Source organism: Acomys minous (assembly GCF_964271855.1).
Source record: "Acomys minous genome assembly, chromosome: 15".
Classification (NCBI taxonomy): domain Eukaryota; kingdom Metazoa; phylum Chordata; class Mammalia; order Rodentia; family Muridae; genus Acomys; species Acomys minous.
In genome coordinates, this window is record NC_140497.1 from 74,989,751 (window position 1) to 75,003,262 (window position 13,512).

The following is a 13,512-nucleotide window of genomic DNA, read 5'->3' on the forward strand; positions in this document are numbered from 1 at the left end:
AGTAACCTTGTCTCTCAAAACAAAACCCAACAACAACAACAAAAAATGGAGTTGGGTAGTATGGGGTCCCACTAGAAAGCCTGAGGCGTCTGAAATGATGGGTGCTCTATGTATTAGCTTTCTGAGGTGACTGTGATGGGGGGGGGGGGTTGGGACAGCTGCAGCATCTGCCCCTAAGCCACTGTACCCATGTAAATACTTTGCATCTGTTTGCTTCCCTCCCACCCTTCTTCCTCTGAGCGCTATAAAGTGTGTACGCATTCCTGGAATGCACACATGGATCCTGTCATTCCTAAGCGTGGGACTTGGCTCTGGTCAGCACTTTGGGGATCTGTGAGGCTCTTGCAGGCATTAGTCACCCGACTCCAGTAGAAAGGCTGTGGTCTCTGGAAATGTAAGAAATGGCCTTTTGTTGTTGTTAACTCTTGGCTTCCAGTGAGCTTGGGCCTCTTGAGTTTAAACAGACTTTTTGAAAGCATGGTGTCTGTAAGGGGAATTTTGCTCCCACTTGGATGTTTCTTGGGTCATCACACTTGGTGGCTATTTGCCCATGGGATGTTTTGTTAACACTTCTGAATCTTGGATCTAGGGTTGGGAGCCACAGCTGGGGCTCAGGACACTTCAGTGGTGTCTTTTCTAGCTGCTGCCTGGAAAAATCTAATTTTGGACGGAATGAAGGTGAGAAATGCTAGCCCCAGACAAAGCAGACGGGTTTTAGGAAAGATAAATATTCGTTGTACAGAAAACAGAAAGAGCCGGAGACTGGTGTGGTGTTTGCAGACCCTTTATATTAGATAGGCCTTTACCAGCAACCAAACTGACCTCCTTAACCAGTCTGTGTGTGGTGAAGGGGAAGCCATGGTCCAGGGCATTCGTTCTCTGAAAGGTCTGCCTCTGTTTCCTTGGCCCTGTGGAAGGGAGCCAGTGGTACCCAAGTTCTCATCTGAGAGATGGCAACTACCACATCGGAGGCAGGCTTTGCTGTCATCTAGATGGAGAGGCGCAGGGAAAGGCAATGCCTGCAAATGCCTGGCTTTTCAACGGTGTAGAAATAGACTCTAGCTGGTGGACTGATGGCACCGATCCAGTGAGGCAGCAGGTTATTGCATGTGGACACAGATGGGAGAAGCTAACTTGGCAGGGAGGACTTAAGCCCCTACTGACCAAGTCAGAGCATAGGGGACCCTCTGGAAGGGTCTGAATGTGGATGGACTCTTCGCTTTTCTCTACAAGACCTACAGCTTTGTACAGATTTCATCAGATGCGTATCCCCCCGCCCCCCCAAGATCTAGAAAAGTAGAATTAGTACCTTTCCTGAAAGTTTTTTTAATGATTATTTTTAAAGATTTATTTATCTATTATGTATACAGTACTCTAGCTGCATGTACACCTGCAGGCCAGAAGAGGGCATCAGATCACATTATAGATGGTTGTGAGCCACCATGTGGTTGCTAGGAATTGAACACGGGACCTCTTGAAGAACAGTTAGTGCTCTTAACTTCTGAGCCATCTCTCCAGCCCCTCCTGAAAGTCTTTTAAAGGAAACAATTACTAGGAAGTAGCATTTGTAGTGGGGTCCATTGGTCAGGGCTTTCTATGGTGTCCAGGGTGGGTGGGGTGGGCAGCGCTGGCATTTACTCTGTAACCTGGGAGCTGTCCCTGGATGCCCCTTTTCTCAGTCCGAGCTCTAGCTGGGCCTCAGAGGGAAACCAGCATCCTTTTCTTCCCAACTTACCCCCCTTCTCTCTGGCTCTGTTCTGCTGTGTGTGCACACACATGTGCATGCAGAAGCGTCCCCAGGGGCTTTCTTGGCTCCAGCCTTTGGATTTCATGGTATACATGACAGACTCCCAGATGTTCAACTCATCCTTAAAGAATGTGACCCTCAGCGGTAATGGGAATGCTTGAGACCAGTCATATTATGAAGGTCGCCCCGGCAGTGACTCCGGGTGGGCGTCATAGCTGTGGCTTCGGTCTGTGACTCACATTCCACTGCTTTCCCTTTCGTTTGGGAACTGAGGGCCATTTTCATCTCCACACCAATCTTTTTAAAAAGAGGGTCTGAGATCAATTTAGTTCTCTCTAGATCACAGTTTGATAAGGGAATGTGTAGAGTACTGGTGCGGGGGGGGGGGGGGGGGGCAGGAGCTTCGCTCTTGGGTAAGTTTGTGAGGTCAGGATTTCTTCAGGTGGCTTAGTCAGGTTTTGCATGAGAATTTTGCCTTTTCTCTTCAGCTGGTTGCACCTGTACTCCTGAAAGAGGACCACCCAACAGAAACTCACTAAGGTGAAAAGTGCCTCTCCTCTTCCCCACAGGGCTGTCTTCCTGGGAAGGAGAGACAGCAAAGGGGGTATGCCCTTGCTCTTTCCGTTGATGCTGTCCCATGGGTCCGTCTGTGCTTCGCTTGGAGTTGTCCGTCTGTCCACTTAGCCAGTCATTTCTGCCTCCTCTCACTCCCGGTTTTCACTGACAATATGGCCTGAGTATAGAGCCTGCATCTGCCTCCGTTGGAGTTAACTGCTTAATTAGTACTCAGAAATACTTGCGTGCTTCTATATGCTTCCACATATGGTAGGTAGGCTGGCGAACTTACCTGAAGTCTGAGTGGTTACGTGAGTTACAGAGCTGCAAAGCATCGCTTCCTTATTTTCAACACAGGGTTCCCCCCCTCTGCCACCGTACTGTTCCACAGTCACAGACGCTGTTTTCTCACCGGCAGATCCTCGGGCACTTGACTCACAATGGCGTGTGCACGTGGTCGGACTCAGGAAGTGTATGACACCTCTGTGGCCATCTGACCAGCATCCACTTGCCTGAATCATTGCACGGGGGTGGAGGCGCTTCGCGTTTTCACTCGTTTGTATTTAGCACGGTGTCTAGTGAACATTGCTACTCAGGGTAAATAGTACAAGGGGAATAAAAACATTGGTAAAGATTCTCTTTGATCCCTGACACACACACACACACACACACACACACACACACACACACACACACACGAGCTACTGGGGTTCTTCTCAACTTTTCGGGAAGACTGCAGACACAGGGGAGGTTAGAAAGGACAGTTGCAGCAGGACAGTTGTGAAGAACGAGGACAGAACATTCTCTCCCCTTCCTCCCCACTCCTCCCTTCCTTTCTCCCTTCTCCACGCCCCTCCTCCTCCTCCCCCCTCCCTTCTCCCCTCCTTATCTTTCTTTCCTCTTCTTCCACTGCACCTGGGGTCCGACCACACAATTTTGACTAATTGATAATTATTGCAGGAAAAGCAGAAATGAAAAGTTCAGGTGCACAAGGGCATGTGCGCGCGCGCGCGCGCACACACACACACACACACACACACACACACACACAATCTCTACTGGTTGCCAGCCATCGTCTCTTGTAATGAAGCTGTCTTGATCTGGCAATCAGAACTCTGCCACCCGGAGTTTCTCCCGTTTTGCCATTCCTTAAGCAAGCGACAGCTGTGGACTGAGGCATCTCTGATGTCCAGACTAAGGAAATCTTAGAATTGGTGATAGGACCAGAGACTTTAGAGGGGAGGGGGTGGGATGGTGGGACGGTGGGGAGGGGGGTGGGTGGGTCCTTTGGCTTCACAGATATAAAAATCTAAGCCTCAGGATGCAGCACACTGGAGCACTATGATTTACTGTACACAAACTGAGGCTATGACAATAATTTAATCACCATATCTTGTACACAAACATCTCCAGTGTTCTATCTGCACACATAAATTATATGTCAAATAAAAAAATATATGTAAACTCAAAGGAAGGATAGCAGGCTACCAAGATGAGACTTGATAACCTATGATCATATAGAGGGGGAGGAGGTCCCCCTCAGTCACAGACATAGGGGAGGGGAATAGGATGAAAGGGGGAGGGAGGGAGGAACGGGAGGATACAAGGGATGGGATAACAATTGAGATGTACTGAATAAATTAATTAAATAAAAAAGTATATGTAAGAGGAGGAAACTCTTCTTCACCTTAAAGGTGAAAATTATCTTGCTTTCATAATTTTTTTTTTTTTGAGACAGGGTTTCTCTGTGTAGCCCTGGCTATCCTAGACTCGCTTTGTAGACCAGGCTGGCCTCAAACTCACACACTGGCTCCCGAGTGCTGGGATTAAAGGCGTGCACCACCACGTCCGGCACACGTCCGGCCTCACAGTTTTATTTTAATGATAACAAAACATTACCTTGGCAACGCTCTCTCTTGCTCCCGCCCCCTGATAAAGATCAAAGAGCACAGGCTACTTTGCTAACCACATCTGATGCCGAACAGAGTGGTTTTTCAAAGTAAAATAGGGGGGTACCACTTGGAACGTAGACAGTAGAGTCCATCTGGGCGCATTGAGTTTGTTAATTTCCAGAGTCTGGGATGGATTAAAATAGAAGCGGGAGTGCGGGTGGGGAATGCAGAACGGCGTCCGGCCTCGGAGGCTGCTGATGCTGTTAAAACATTGAGCCTGCAAACAGGAATGCATTCTCTGTGTTCCTCCAACTTTTTAGCCGAGCCTATTCTCTGAAGGGGGTTGTTTCCTCCGTGCCTGAGCCCTCAGTCTCTCCCCTACCTTCTTTTTGTTCACTCTGCCCTCCTCAGGGTGGTTTTAATTTATTGTTTAGTCCGTGAGCTTTGCGGATCCTTTTCTCCTGCAATGTCCAGCAGCCGTCACGGAACTAATTCATATCAGATTTTAGAATTGGAGCTGTCTCTTCCTCCCGCCTCCCTTGGGGAAAGGAAACCGTGTTTCCTGAGGACCATTAAACACAGCCCTGCCAATTGCTGTGCTTTTTTTTTTTTTTTTTTTTTTGGTGACAGAATAAAGACAGAAAGCAAGTAGGAAACAAAGCTGGGATTCAAACCCACGTCTGCAGACTCAGGGCTTTTTGTCATCCTACTCTGCTTCAGTATGATGCGGACCCATGGAACAGTCTAGAGAGGCATTCCGAACTGGGTGTTGACAGGCAGGCATCCTTATATCAGTTGTCTTGTAACTGTCTCAGCAATGAAGTCGGCTGGGCGTCTTCTAACAACTTTCAGATTAGAAACTTCAGAGCGTACACTCATTGCCAAGAGAGCTCTTGGACACGTGTGACTGTCACCTAGAAAGGCCCCTGCAAGTCCCACCCTTGTCTCACTAATGTATTCAGGGGTGCTCCAATGGTGCCCCAGATTTCTATAGCCAAAAGCTACTTGCCTTTTCCCTTGTCCTTCTGTTAAAATGGTATGTATCACTTTTCTCTTCAGTAGTATTCTATGTAATATGGCTTGACTTTACTGCTACATTGTAAAACGATTTAGGGCTGGGAACAATGTTTATCAATGAATAACAAAAACAACATACTTGTACTTTAGCGAACTTAGTAGCATGTTTAGGGGAACAAAGGGTTATACCCAAGAAGATACATTCTGAAAAGAGAAAATTGAAGTAGTCAAATTTCAAACTGGCCGTTTTGTCAATCGAGTTCCATTCAAGATGAAAGTGGGCTCTGGGGTTCGTTTAGTATCAGATCTTCAGCAGACTGATTAACAGGGCGAGCCTCATCAATTAAGGTCTTCTACTTGCTCCCTTAATGGCTTCATGTTGCAACTTTTGTTTTGAAAATGGTGAAAACTCGGCCTTCTCTTACAGGCTTCATGTACCATGGCTATAGAAGTCAAAACGTGTTGGCATTGCCAAGGCAGTGAAAATATCCCAGGGACACATTGCCTACCCTGATTCTCAATTTCCACCCTTTACGACTGCCAAAGAACTAAGGTTTTCGAGGTGTTTTTTTTTCCCCCCTCCCTGAACATATTGGACATCCATAGTAGTTGAAAGCGTTCTAGTGTCCAAGGCTGTCTGGCAGCATCACAGATCACTCTGCCTGCACTGGTGATGGCTAAATGCAAGGCCTCCGGCTGGAGATGCTGACTCCTCGTATTCAAATTTCTGTGTCCTCCCTCCCCCACCCCCCGCCCCAGCTTCAAAAGATTTCATAATAAAGATGAATTTGGTGGTAATGTTTGAGTGGGGTCTGTAAGGTATAGCTATGGCTACAAGGCCCTTGCAGATCAGAGCAAACGGGAATTACTAGCGTCTAGTGGGAAGATACCTGGGTTTGTCTCCAGCTCTGAAGCCTGGACAGCCTTGAGGTGGCAGGGAATTTGGAGGGAACCTCTGGCTACCGAGTCCGCTTTAGAATCACGGTAGAGAGGAAGGGGTAGAGAGGGTTAGAATCAAGGCACAGAAGCCAGGGGAGGCCATGAAAGAGGAAGTGGCTAGCATTGATAAGACTTCAGAGTTGAGGTGAGAGCGGAAGTCTCGTCGCAGGTAAATCCCACTAATAGAAACAAGAAACTCTGGGGAAAGGGGAGTTAGGACGGGAGGGTAAGATTTCAATGTTGTGTCAGTTTGCAGCACACATCGGGAAATTCAAGAGAACCACTGGAAGTCAGGCGGACACCGGAGTAATGCGGGGGAAACGTAGGAGTCGTTTCCGGATAGTGTCCATGATGTGGGAATGCATGCAGTCCATTGAGGCTTGGCCCTCTAGACTGTGGGTTTCTTGGGTAGTAACTTCTACGATGAGTGTCATGGAGTGCGGGGGAGAAGGACTTCATTCCGCTGTTGTAGGAGTTAGCAGGGGAGTGGTCCTGTGGTCCGTCCGATGTCTCCAGTTCTTAAGCTGGGTGAAGAGCAGCTACCTGGTTCCTCTTTACCCACCACACACACAGAGATAGCAGCGGCTCTTTTTTTTTAACACAGGGAAGGATCTGACTTACATGATAAAATTTAAAGGCACCTTAAAAATCAGGTATCTCATAAGACAATCTAAGGGCAAAGGACGGGGCTTTAAATGTCAAAAATCTCAAGGCCAAAATGTTGTGTAACTCGACATGTGTGGTTTCCAGTGGGTATAAAAATACCCAGTGGGCGTGTGGGTAGCTTCTCGTGTTTTGGGTAACGGTGAGAATATGAGATGCTAAGCTTTGGGCTCTGGGCTGAGAGCTATAATTACTCTCCGACGCCTTCCTGAGACTTGGTTTATGGGTGGATATCGGGTATTTGGGAACCAAGCAAGCCAGAGTCCATAGCATCAATCTCTCTTTCCCCCCCGAAAGTTAAAATCATGATTGGCAGTATAAGGACATAGCCATTTTTCTCTGCTGTGTGAGACCACACGCACGTGGGACAGAACTGAAGTGAAGGCTGGTGTGATGGCTTCTCCAAGCCTAGTGCCCACTAGTCACCACACAGCTGCTATGGAAACATTGCTAAATATAATCCAGGGCCGGCTTCACATTGCTCCTCCTCCCCACGCCTCAGCGGATGTGGTAAACACCCTAAAAATACCTATGGTCTGAATGAACTCTTGAGGTATCTGAAAGGAAAAGGCAGGCCCACGGGCTGGAGCTAGAAGTCCGGCACTGTTGCCGAGGCTCACTCGTCATCCAGGGCCGTTGCCCACGGGGCCTGTCTGTGAGGGAATCTGTTTGGTGTGCTGTGGCCCATGCTGCTCCACTCAAGGCTCAGTGCTCGCTCTCTAGTCTTGTAGCTACTGTTGGCAGGTCTCAAGGGGACTATTCATAGACTGGGCATCTGTTCTCTGTCCCATTGACTTCAGACCTGCAGCTGCCGCCACACAGGCAAGGCCTCGAGTTTTCGCTTTATTTCATAAAAATCAGAATTTTAGAGCTGGTATGTACTCAGTCTAGTGTTCACAAAACCACTAAAATCTATCAGTCTTAGCATTTACGAAGTCACATTTCTATGCCGATATAGCAACCGTAGAAATTTGAGAATGGAGCCAGCTTTGGTTATGAAGACACACTCATAATCCCAGATACAGACATAGGAGAATTTTAAAAAGTCTTTGCAAATCATTGACTAAGTTATTGTGCAAAGCCTTTTCTCTCTCTTTTTTTTTAACCTAAAAAACAGAACTGTGAGGTTGGGGAAATAGCTTATCTGGCAAAGTGCCTGTCGCACAAACATAGGGCCTGAGTTCAGACCCTCAGCACCCATGTAAAAAAATGCAGCCTATTGGATGTGTTCCAGGTTCAGCAAGAGGCCTTGTCTCAAAAAAATAATGTGGAGAGTGATTGAGAAAGCCAATCAAAACAGACCCCAGGCCTCCACACACATGAGGTTTGTTTCTTCATCCAAATTCAGTATTTGAACCCAAAGTCAGTTGGTGACATAGCCAGAGCACCAGCAGTCTTGTCTCCCGGAGACTTTCCATGCTCATCTTCCTGAAAGCATATCTTGGATGCTTGTGGTTGTTGCTTAGGAAGAAAAAGCTTCACAGGTGATCTCTAATGTCCATGAGATGTGCTCAAAGTTGTGGAGCTGGTCAGCACTGTCATGTAACACGTGATGAGTCTCTCAACTCCAATGCCTGACTGCCTCTGCCCCAGTCTTCACCCTGCGGACTCTGTGTGTGCAGAGCCTGGGTGGAGAAGCACCACTAAGCCTGGACAATGAATAATAAAGGTGGGCCTGCTTTGTGTGTTGAGAAGTTTTAACTATGTTGCATTATGGTAGTTGCAGCAACGTTCCTTCATCCTGGCCCTTTGTTGATGTTGTTGTTGTTTTAAGATTTACTTATTATTTATACAGTATTTGGCCTGCATGTGAGCCAGTAGACCAGAAGAGGGCACCAGATTTCATTATAGATGGTTATGAGCCAACATGTGGTTGCTGGGAATTGAACTCAGGACCTTTGGAAGAACAGGCAGTGCTCTTAACCTCTGAGCCATCTCTCCATCATAGTCCTTTGTATCCTCCACTGTGAGTATCTCAGATATCTCAGCGCCCTGTTGTGTGTCTGGAAGAGTTTCTGTTTGCATGTGTAGAAAATAAATGCAGTTTTTCTTTTCTTTCTTTCTTTTCTCTTTTGAGACAGGGTTTCTCTGTGTAGCCTTGACTGTCCTGAACTTGCTTTGTAGGCCAGGCTGGCCTTGAACTCACAGTGATCCGCCTGCCTCTGCCTCCCAAGTGCTGTGATTACAGGCACGTGCTACTATGCCCGGCCGGGAAGTTTTTCTTGATGGAAGCTATTAAATTTTTTTTTTTAATGCCACCTAGCACATATCGGTACTAGTCACTTTTAAACTGGTATTTCCTGGAAATGTACACTTAATGCAAGGAGAGCGCCCCAGGGAGGTGGTCTGCCTTTAGAGGAAGGCTATAGAAGGAGGAGGTTCTGAAGCTGATAGTGAGGAAGCCAGGTAAGACATGGACACCAGGACATCTGCTTACGTCACAAGGATCGCGGAAGTAATGTCTGGGGATGCAGTTCATGGTCCCTCAAGCATCATCAGGACATCTGCTTACGTCACAAGGGTCGCAGAAGTAATGTCTGGTGATATAGTTCATGGTCCCTCAAGCATTTCTTGTCTTAAATTCCAGAATGAAGAACTTCGTAACTTATCGCTTTCTGGCCATGTCGGATTTGACAGTCTCCCTGACCAGCTGGTCAACAAGTCCACATCCCAAGGGTTCTGTTTCAACATCCTGTGCGTGGGTAAGTGAAGCTGTCACCTGTTGCACAGAAGGGGACATGGTTGTGGGAAAGGGTGACCATAGTTTATTCCATTTTCCTTCAGTGTAGCAAGGGTATAATATCTGCTCTCTCTGTGCGGCTCCATTGTGAAGATTCAGGGTTATATCTGATAAGCGCTATGTAATGTTGTGGCACAACTCAAATTGTCTATTTCTGTCCTGTGGCCATGCAACTGGCCAGTCTTACATTGTTATGAAAGCATTTATCTTAATTTTTCATGGAGAAGAGGAGCTAGCCCCTAATTAGGCTCTATGAAGTTGAAGGAGCTCAGATATATAGTGTAAAAAGCATACAAAAGCCTTTAAGCCTCTGGGGGGCGGGGCCATCTGACCCTTTCACAGGGGTCAACCAAGGTCATTGGAAATATCAGATATTTATTATGATTCATAACAGTAGCAAAATTACAGTTATGAAGTAGCAAAAAAAGTAATTTTATGCTAGGAGGCCACCACATCATGAGGAGCTGTATTAAAGGGTTGCAGTGTTAGGAAGGTTGAGATCGCTGCTTTAAGCAATATATATGTTCTTTTTTTGGTTTTTCAAGACAGGGTCTCTCTGTGTAGTCTTGGCTATCCTGGACTCACTTTGTAGACCAGGCTGGCCTCGAACTCACAGCGATCCACTTGCCTTTGCCTCCCAAGTGCTGGGATTGAAGGTGTGTGCCACCCTGTCTTGAAAAACAAACAAACAAAAAAGAGTATGACAGGAAAGACCTGGCCAGGGCAGCTGGCTCGAGCTGCCCCATCTCCCGGTGTGCAAGCCTCTTGGTAGCGAACAGGGCCCTCCTTAGTTACAGCTAGTCCTACAGCATGGCATAAAGGAATTTAGTTATCCTTTGGTGTGCGCTTACTGTGGAGCAGGGCAGTTGTTCACTAGTGTAGCAATTTGTTGGCTTTGTATTGCAAAGTGTGCTAAATTATAATTCCGGGCCAATTGCTATTCTGAGTTCTCTTCCAAGCCTCCCTAGCTCCCCTTCCAAAATTGGCTTCATGAATCGATGTGAGAGCTGCGCTTTGCCTACTAGTGGAGAGCTGCATGAGGTTGGGCTTGCTGTAGGGCAGGATCTAACTGGGTACATGGCATGCACTGGCTCAGAGGCTGGACCAGATCCTCATGGTAAACAGCACAATTTTGATGCAGGTTGGATTTCCTTATGTTAATGCTCTCCTATTAGATTTAGCGTCTGCCATGCTGCCTTTCCTAGATAAATAGTAATGACACAGGCAGTTTGCTTTCATCCATAAATGTAGCTTTTCAAAGTATTTAACATAACACGGGCTTATTATAGAAAAGTTACAAACCTCCCACCTGAATTCGTGTTCCTCACAGGTAGCCCTGGGATGCTTCTAGGAGCTTTCCACCCCTTTCTCTAATGAGAAATTAAGTCTGGTGGTTTGTAACCCAACCACTGTATTACCTTCCAGTTGTGTAGGGAGGGCTCAGACTGCATCTGTGCCTGGCACCACTTACAGGACCCTTAGGGAGAATGCATCCCTTACTTTTTATAACTTCAGCAGATGCCTGCATCCTTAGCGCTTGGACCCTTTTCATCATCTTCCGTGCAAGCCAAGCCTTTCTTTCATTGTCCTTCTTATAATGGAGAATTCTGTTTCACAAAGAATTGGAGAGGTTCAGTTTGAATATAGCAAGAAGCGCCTTCGTCCAGTATAGTCTCCAAAACTACTATATTCAATAATAGATGTAAGAGCAACTGGCCCCAGAGCTGGGGACACGGCTCAGCGAGCAAGCACACTTGCTATCCAAGTGTGTGGACCTGAGTTCAAATCTCTAGAGTCCTTGTATGATCTGGGAGCATCAGGTAGGCTTCCGGAACCTAGGTGCACCTGCGTGAGATGGAGGCAGAAGGTCATGGCAGCTGGTCTGGCGCACACAGTCAGAAAACAACAGAAGCCCTCCCTGTCTCAGTACACACACAGGTGCTCGCTCTCTCTCTCTCTCTCTCTCTCTCTCTTTCTCTCTCTCTCTCTCTCTCTCTCTCTCTCTCTCTCTCTCACACACACACACACACACACACACACACACATACACACACACACACACACACACACACACACACACACATACACACACGGCTCTTAGGATGGAAACATATGGTCAGAACACTGTCTACTCCTTGGTGTTGCTGGCTGCTACTGCTGGCTTATTTGCAGTTTGGACCATTTCTTCCCAGCAGTCTGGCCTCCAGCAATTACAAGCTTAACAACTGCAGGGAAGAAACAAGCCCTACCCTGACACAGATCACTGAGCATCACAGATTTTTTTCTGAGTGTAGTGCCCGTCCTGGCCAAGAGTGGAGGCCAGTGTGCTCCAAAACAGAAGCGGCTCCCTCCAGGAAAGAAAATTTTATCAGAAGGAAATCGAGTGGGGCCCCCACACACTGGACAGATAAGGACCCCTCGTGGGTGCTTAGGTATTTGTGGTTCACACAAAGGATCATGCTGTTTCTGTGCTTTGAAAAAAAAATGTGTTTTGTTTTTGGTTTTTTGTTTTTGGTTTTTTGTTTTACTCCATAATAAATACCTTGTCTATACTTCCAAGACAAGGTCTGCAGCTCTCCAGATTTTCCAGGTTTCCTTTGCAAATCTCCACAATTTGGCTGTGGTTTGAGTCTGTCACCCCAAGAGTTCATGTGCTGGGGACCTGGCGTGCTGAGACACTGTGGGGCCTTTAAGGATGGGGCATCTGTGAGAGGAGCTTAGGTTTTGCCTTCAGGAGGGATTAAAGTGGTTCTCCTGGGTCCCCGAGGCTGATCTTCTGAGGGGGCGCTCCCCAGCCTCCGGCCTCCTGCCTGGCCACGAGCTCTCCCACGTGTGCCCCTCATCCTCGTTTGCCATCGTGCCGTCTGCCATTGGGTTCTCAGTAGCACCACGCTGAGGCTGGCACCATGCTTTCAAACCTCCACAGATGTAAACTAAACAAAACTTCCTCTCTATAAAATTACCCTGTCTCCGGCCTTTTATTATAGTAACAGGAAACTGACAGATACGGGGCTCTTGGCTAAGAAGCAACATAACTTATTTGGAAGCTGGAATGTCAGCATTAAAACACTAGCACATCAGAAGTGAGGCACATTTAAGCTCTTTCTCAGAGGTATTTCATAGCAACAACATCGGGTGGGCGGGGGGGGGGGGGGGGCGGGGGGAACTCCCGTTAAAGTTTATTAGAATGTGCTCTGGCAAATCAGTATGTTTGGAGAACAAGTGGAGGAGGAGCCTTATTTGACTGAGTGCCTGGAGTTCCTTTGCTGCTTTCCTTTTTTTGTTTGTTTGCTTTGTTTTTGTTTGTTTGTTCTGTTTTGTTTTGTTTGAGACAAGGTTTCTCTGTGTGGCCTTGGCTGTCCTGGACTCACTTTGTAGACCAGGCTGGCCTTGAACTCATAGAAGTCTGCCTGCCTCTGCCTCCTGAGTGCTGGGATTAAAGGCGTGCGCCACCACGCCCAGTCCTCTGCAGCATTTCATCCAGCCCTGTCTATTGGACTTTTTACACACTATACCCACCAATGATATTTGAAGCATCATTTCCCTTTTTCTTTTTCTTCTTTTCTTTCCTTGATTTCTGGAGACAAGATCTCACTATGTAGCCTTGGCTGGCCTAGACCAGGTTGGCCACACTCAGAGATCTGCTGCCCCTGCCTCCTGGGTGCTAGCATTAGAGATGCGTGCCACCACACCCTTCTCGTTTTACTTTCTTGTCATTAAGGGTTCGGTAAAAGTTACGATGCTATTAAGTTTGATTTTTTTTTTTTTAAACCAAAAGGCTATTGAATCGTAATTTTCTTTTGTGAGTTGAAAGCAGAGAAAATGAATCAGGGCAGAAGCTGATCTCAGCATGAACCCAAGCCTGGTTTCAGAGCTGCTGTGTTAGCTGGCTGCCATTAGAGCCATTGGTGCTGAGTCCTGGAAAAAGTGCAAGGAAGAGGGAACAGTTTGCATAACCA

General features: G+C 47.1%; 1 protein-coding gene across 11 annotated transcripts in view; it reads left to right on the forward strand.

Annotated features, from left to right (window-relative positions):
* The window catches only part of SEPTIN11 (septin 11), a 92,427-nt gene that overhangs the window by 38,389 nt on the left and 40,526 nt on the right, over positions 1–13,512 (forward strand). For all 11 annotated transcript variants that reach the window (XR_014775144.1, XM_084760179.1, XM_084760182.1 and 8 more), the window contains exon 2: positions 9,401–9,515. Coding sequence is in view for 10 of the 11 variants with exons in the window: in XM_084760179.1 (XP_084616305.1) it covers positions 9,401–9,515 (115 nt within the window). In the remaining variant the exon portion in view is untranslated. The remainder of the gene's footprint in view (positions 1–9,400; positions 9,516–13,512) is intronic.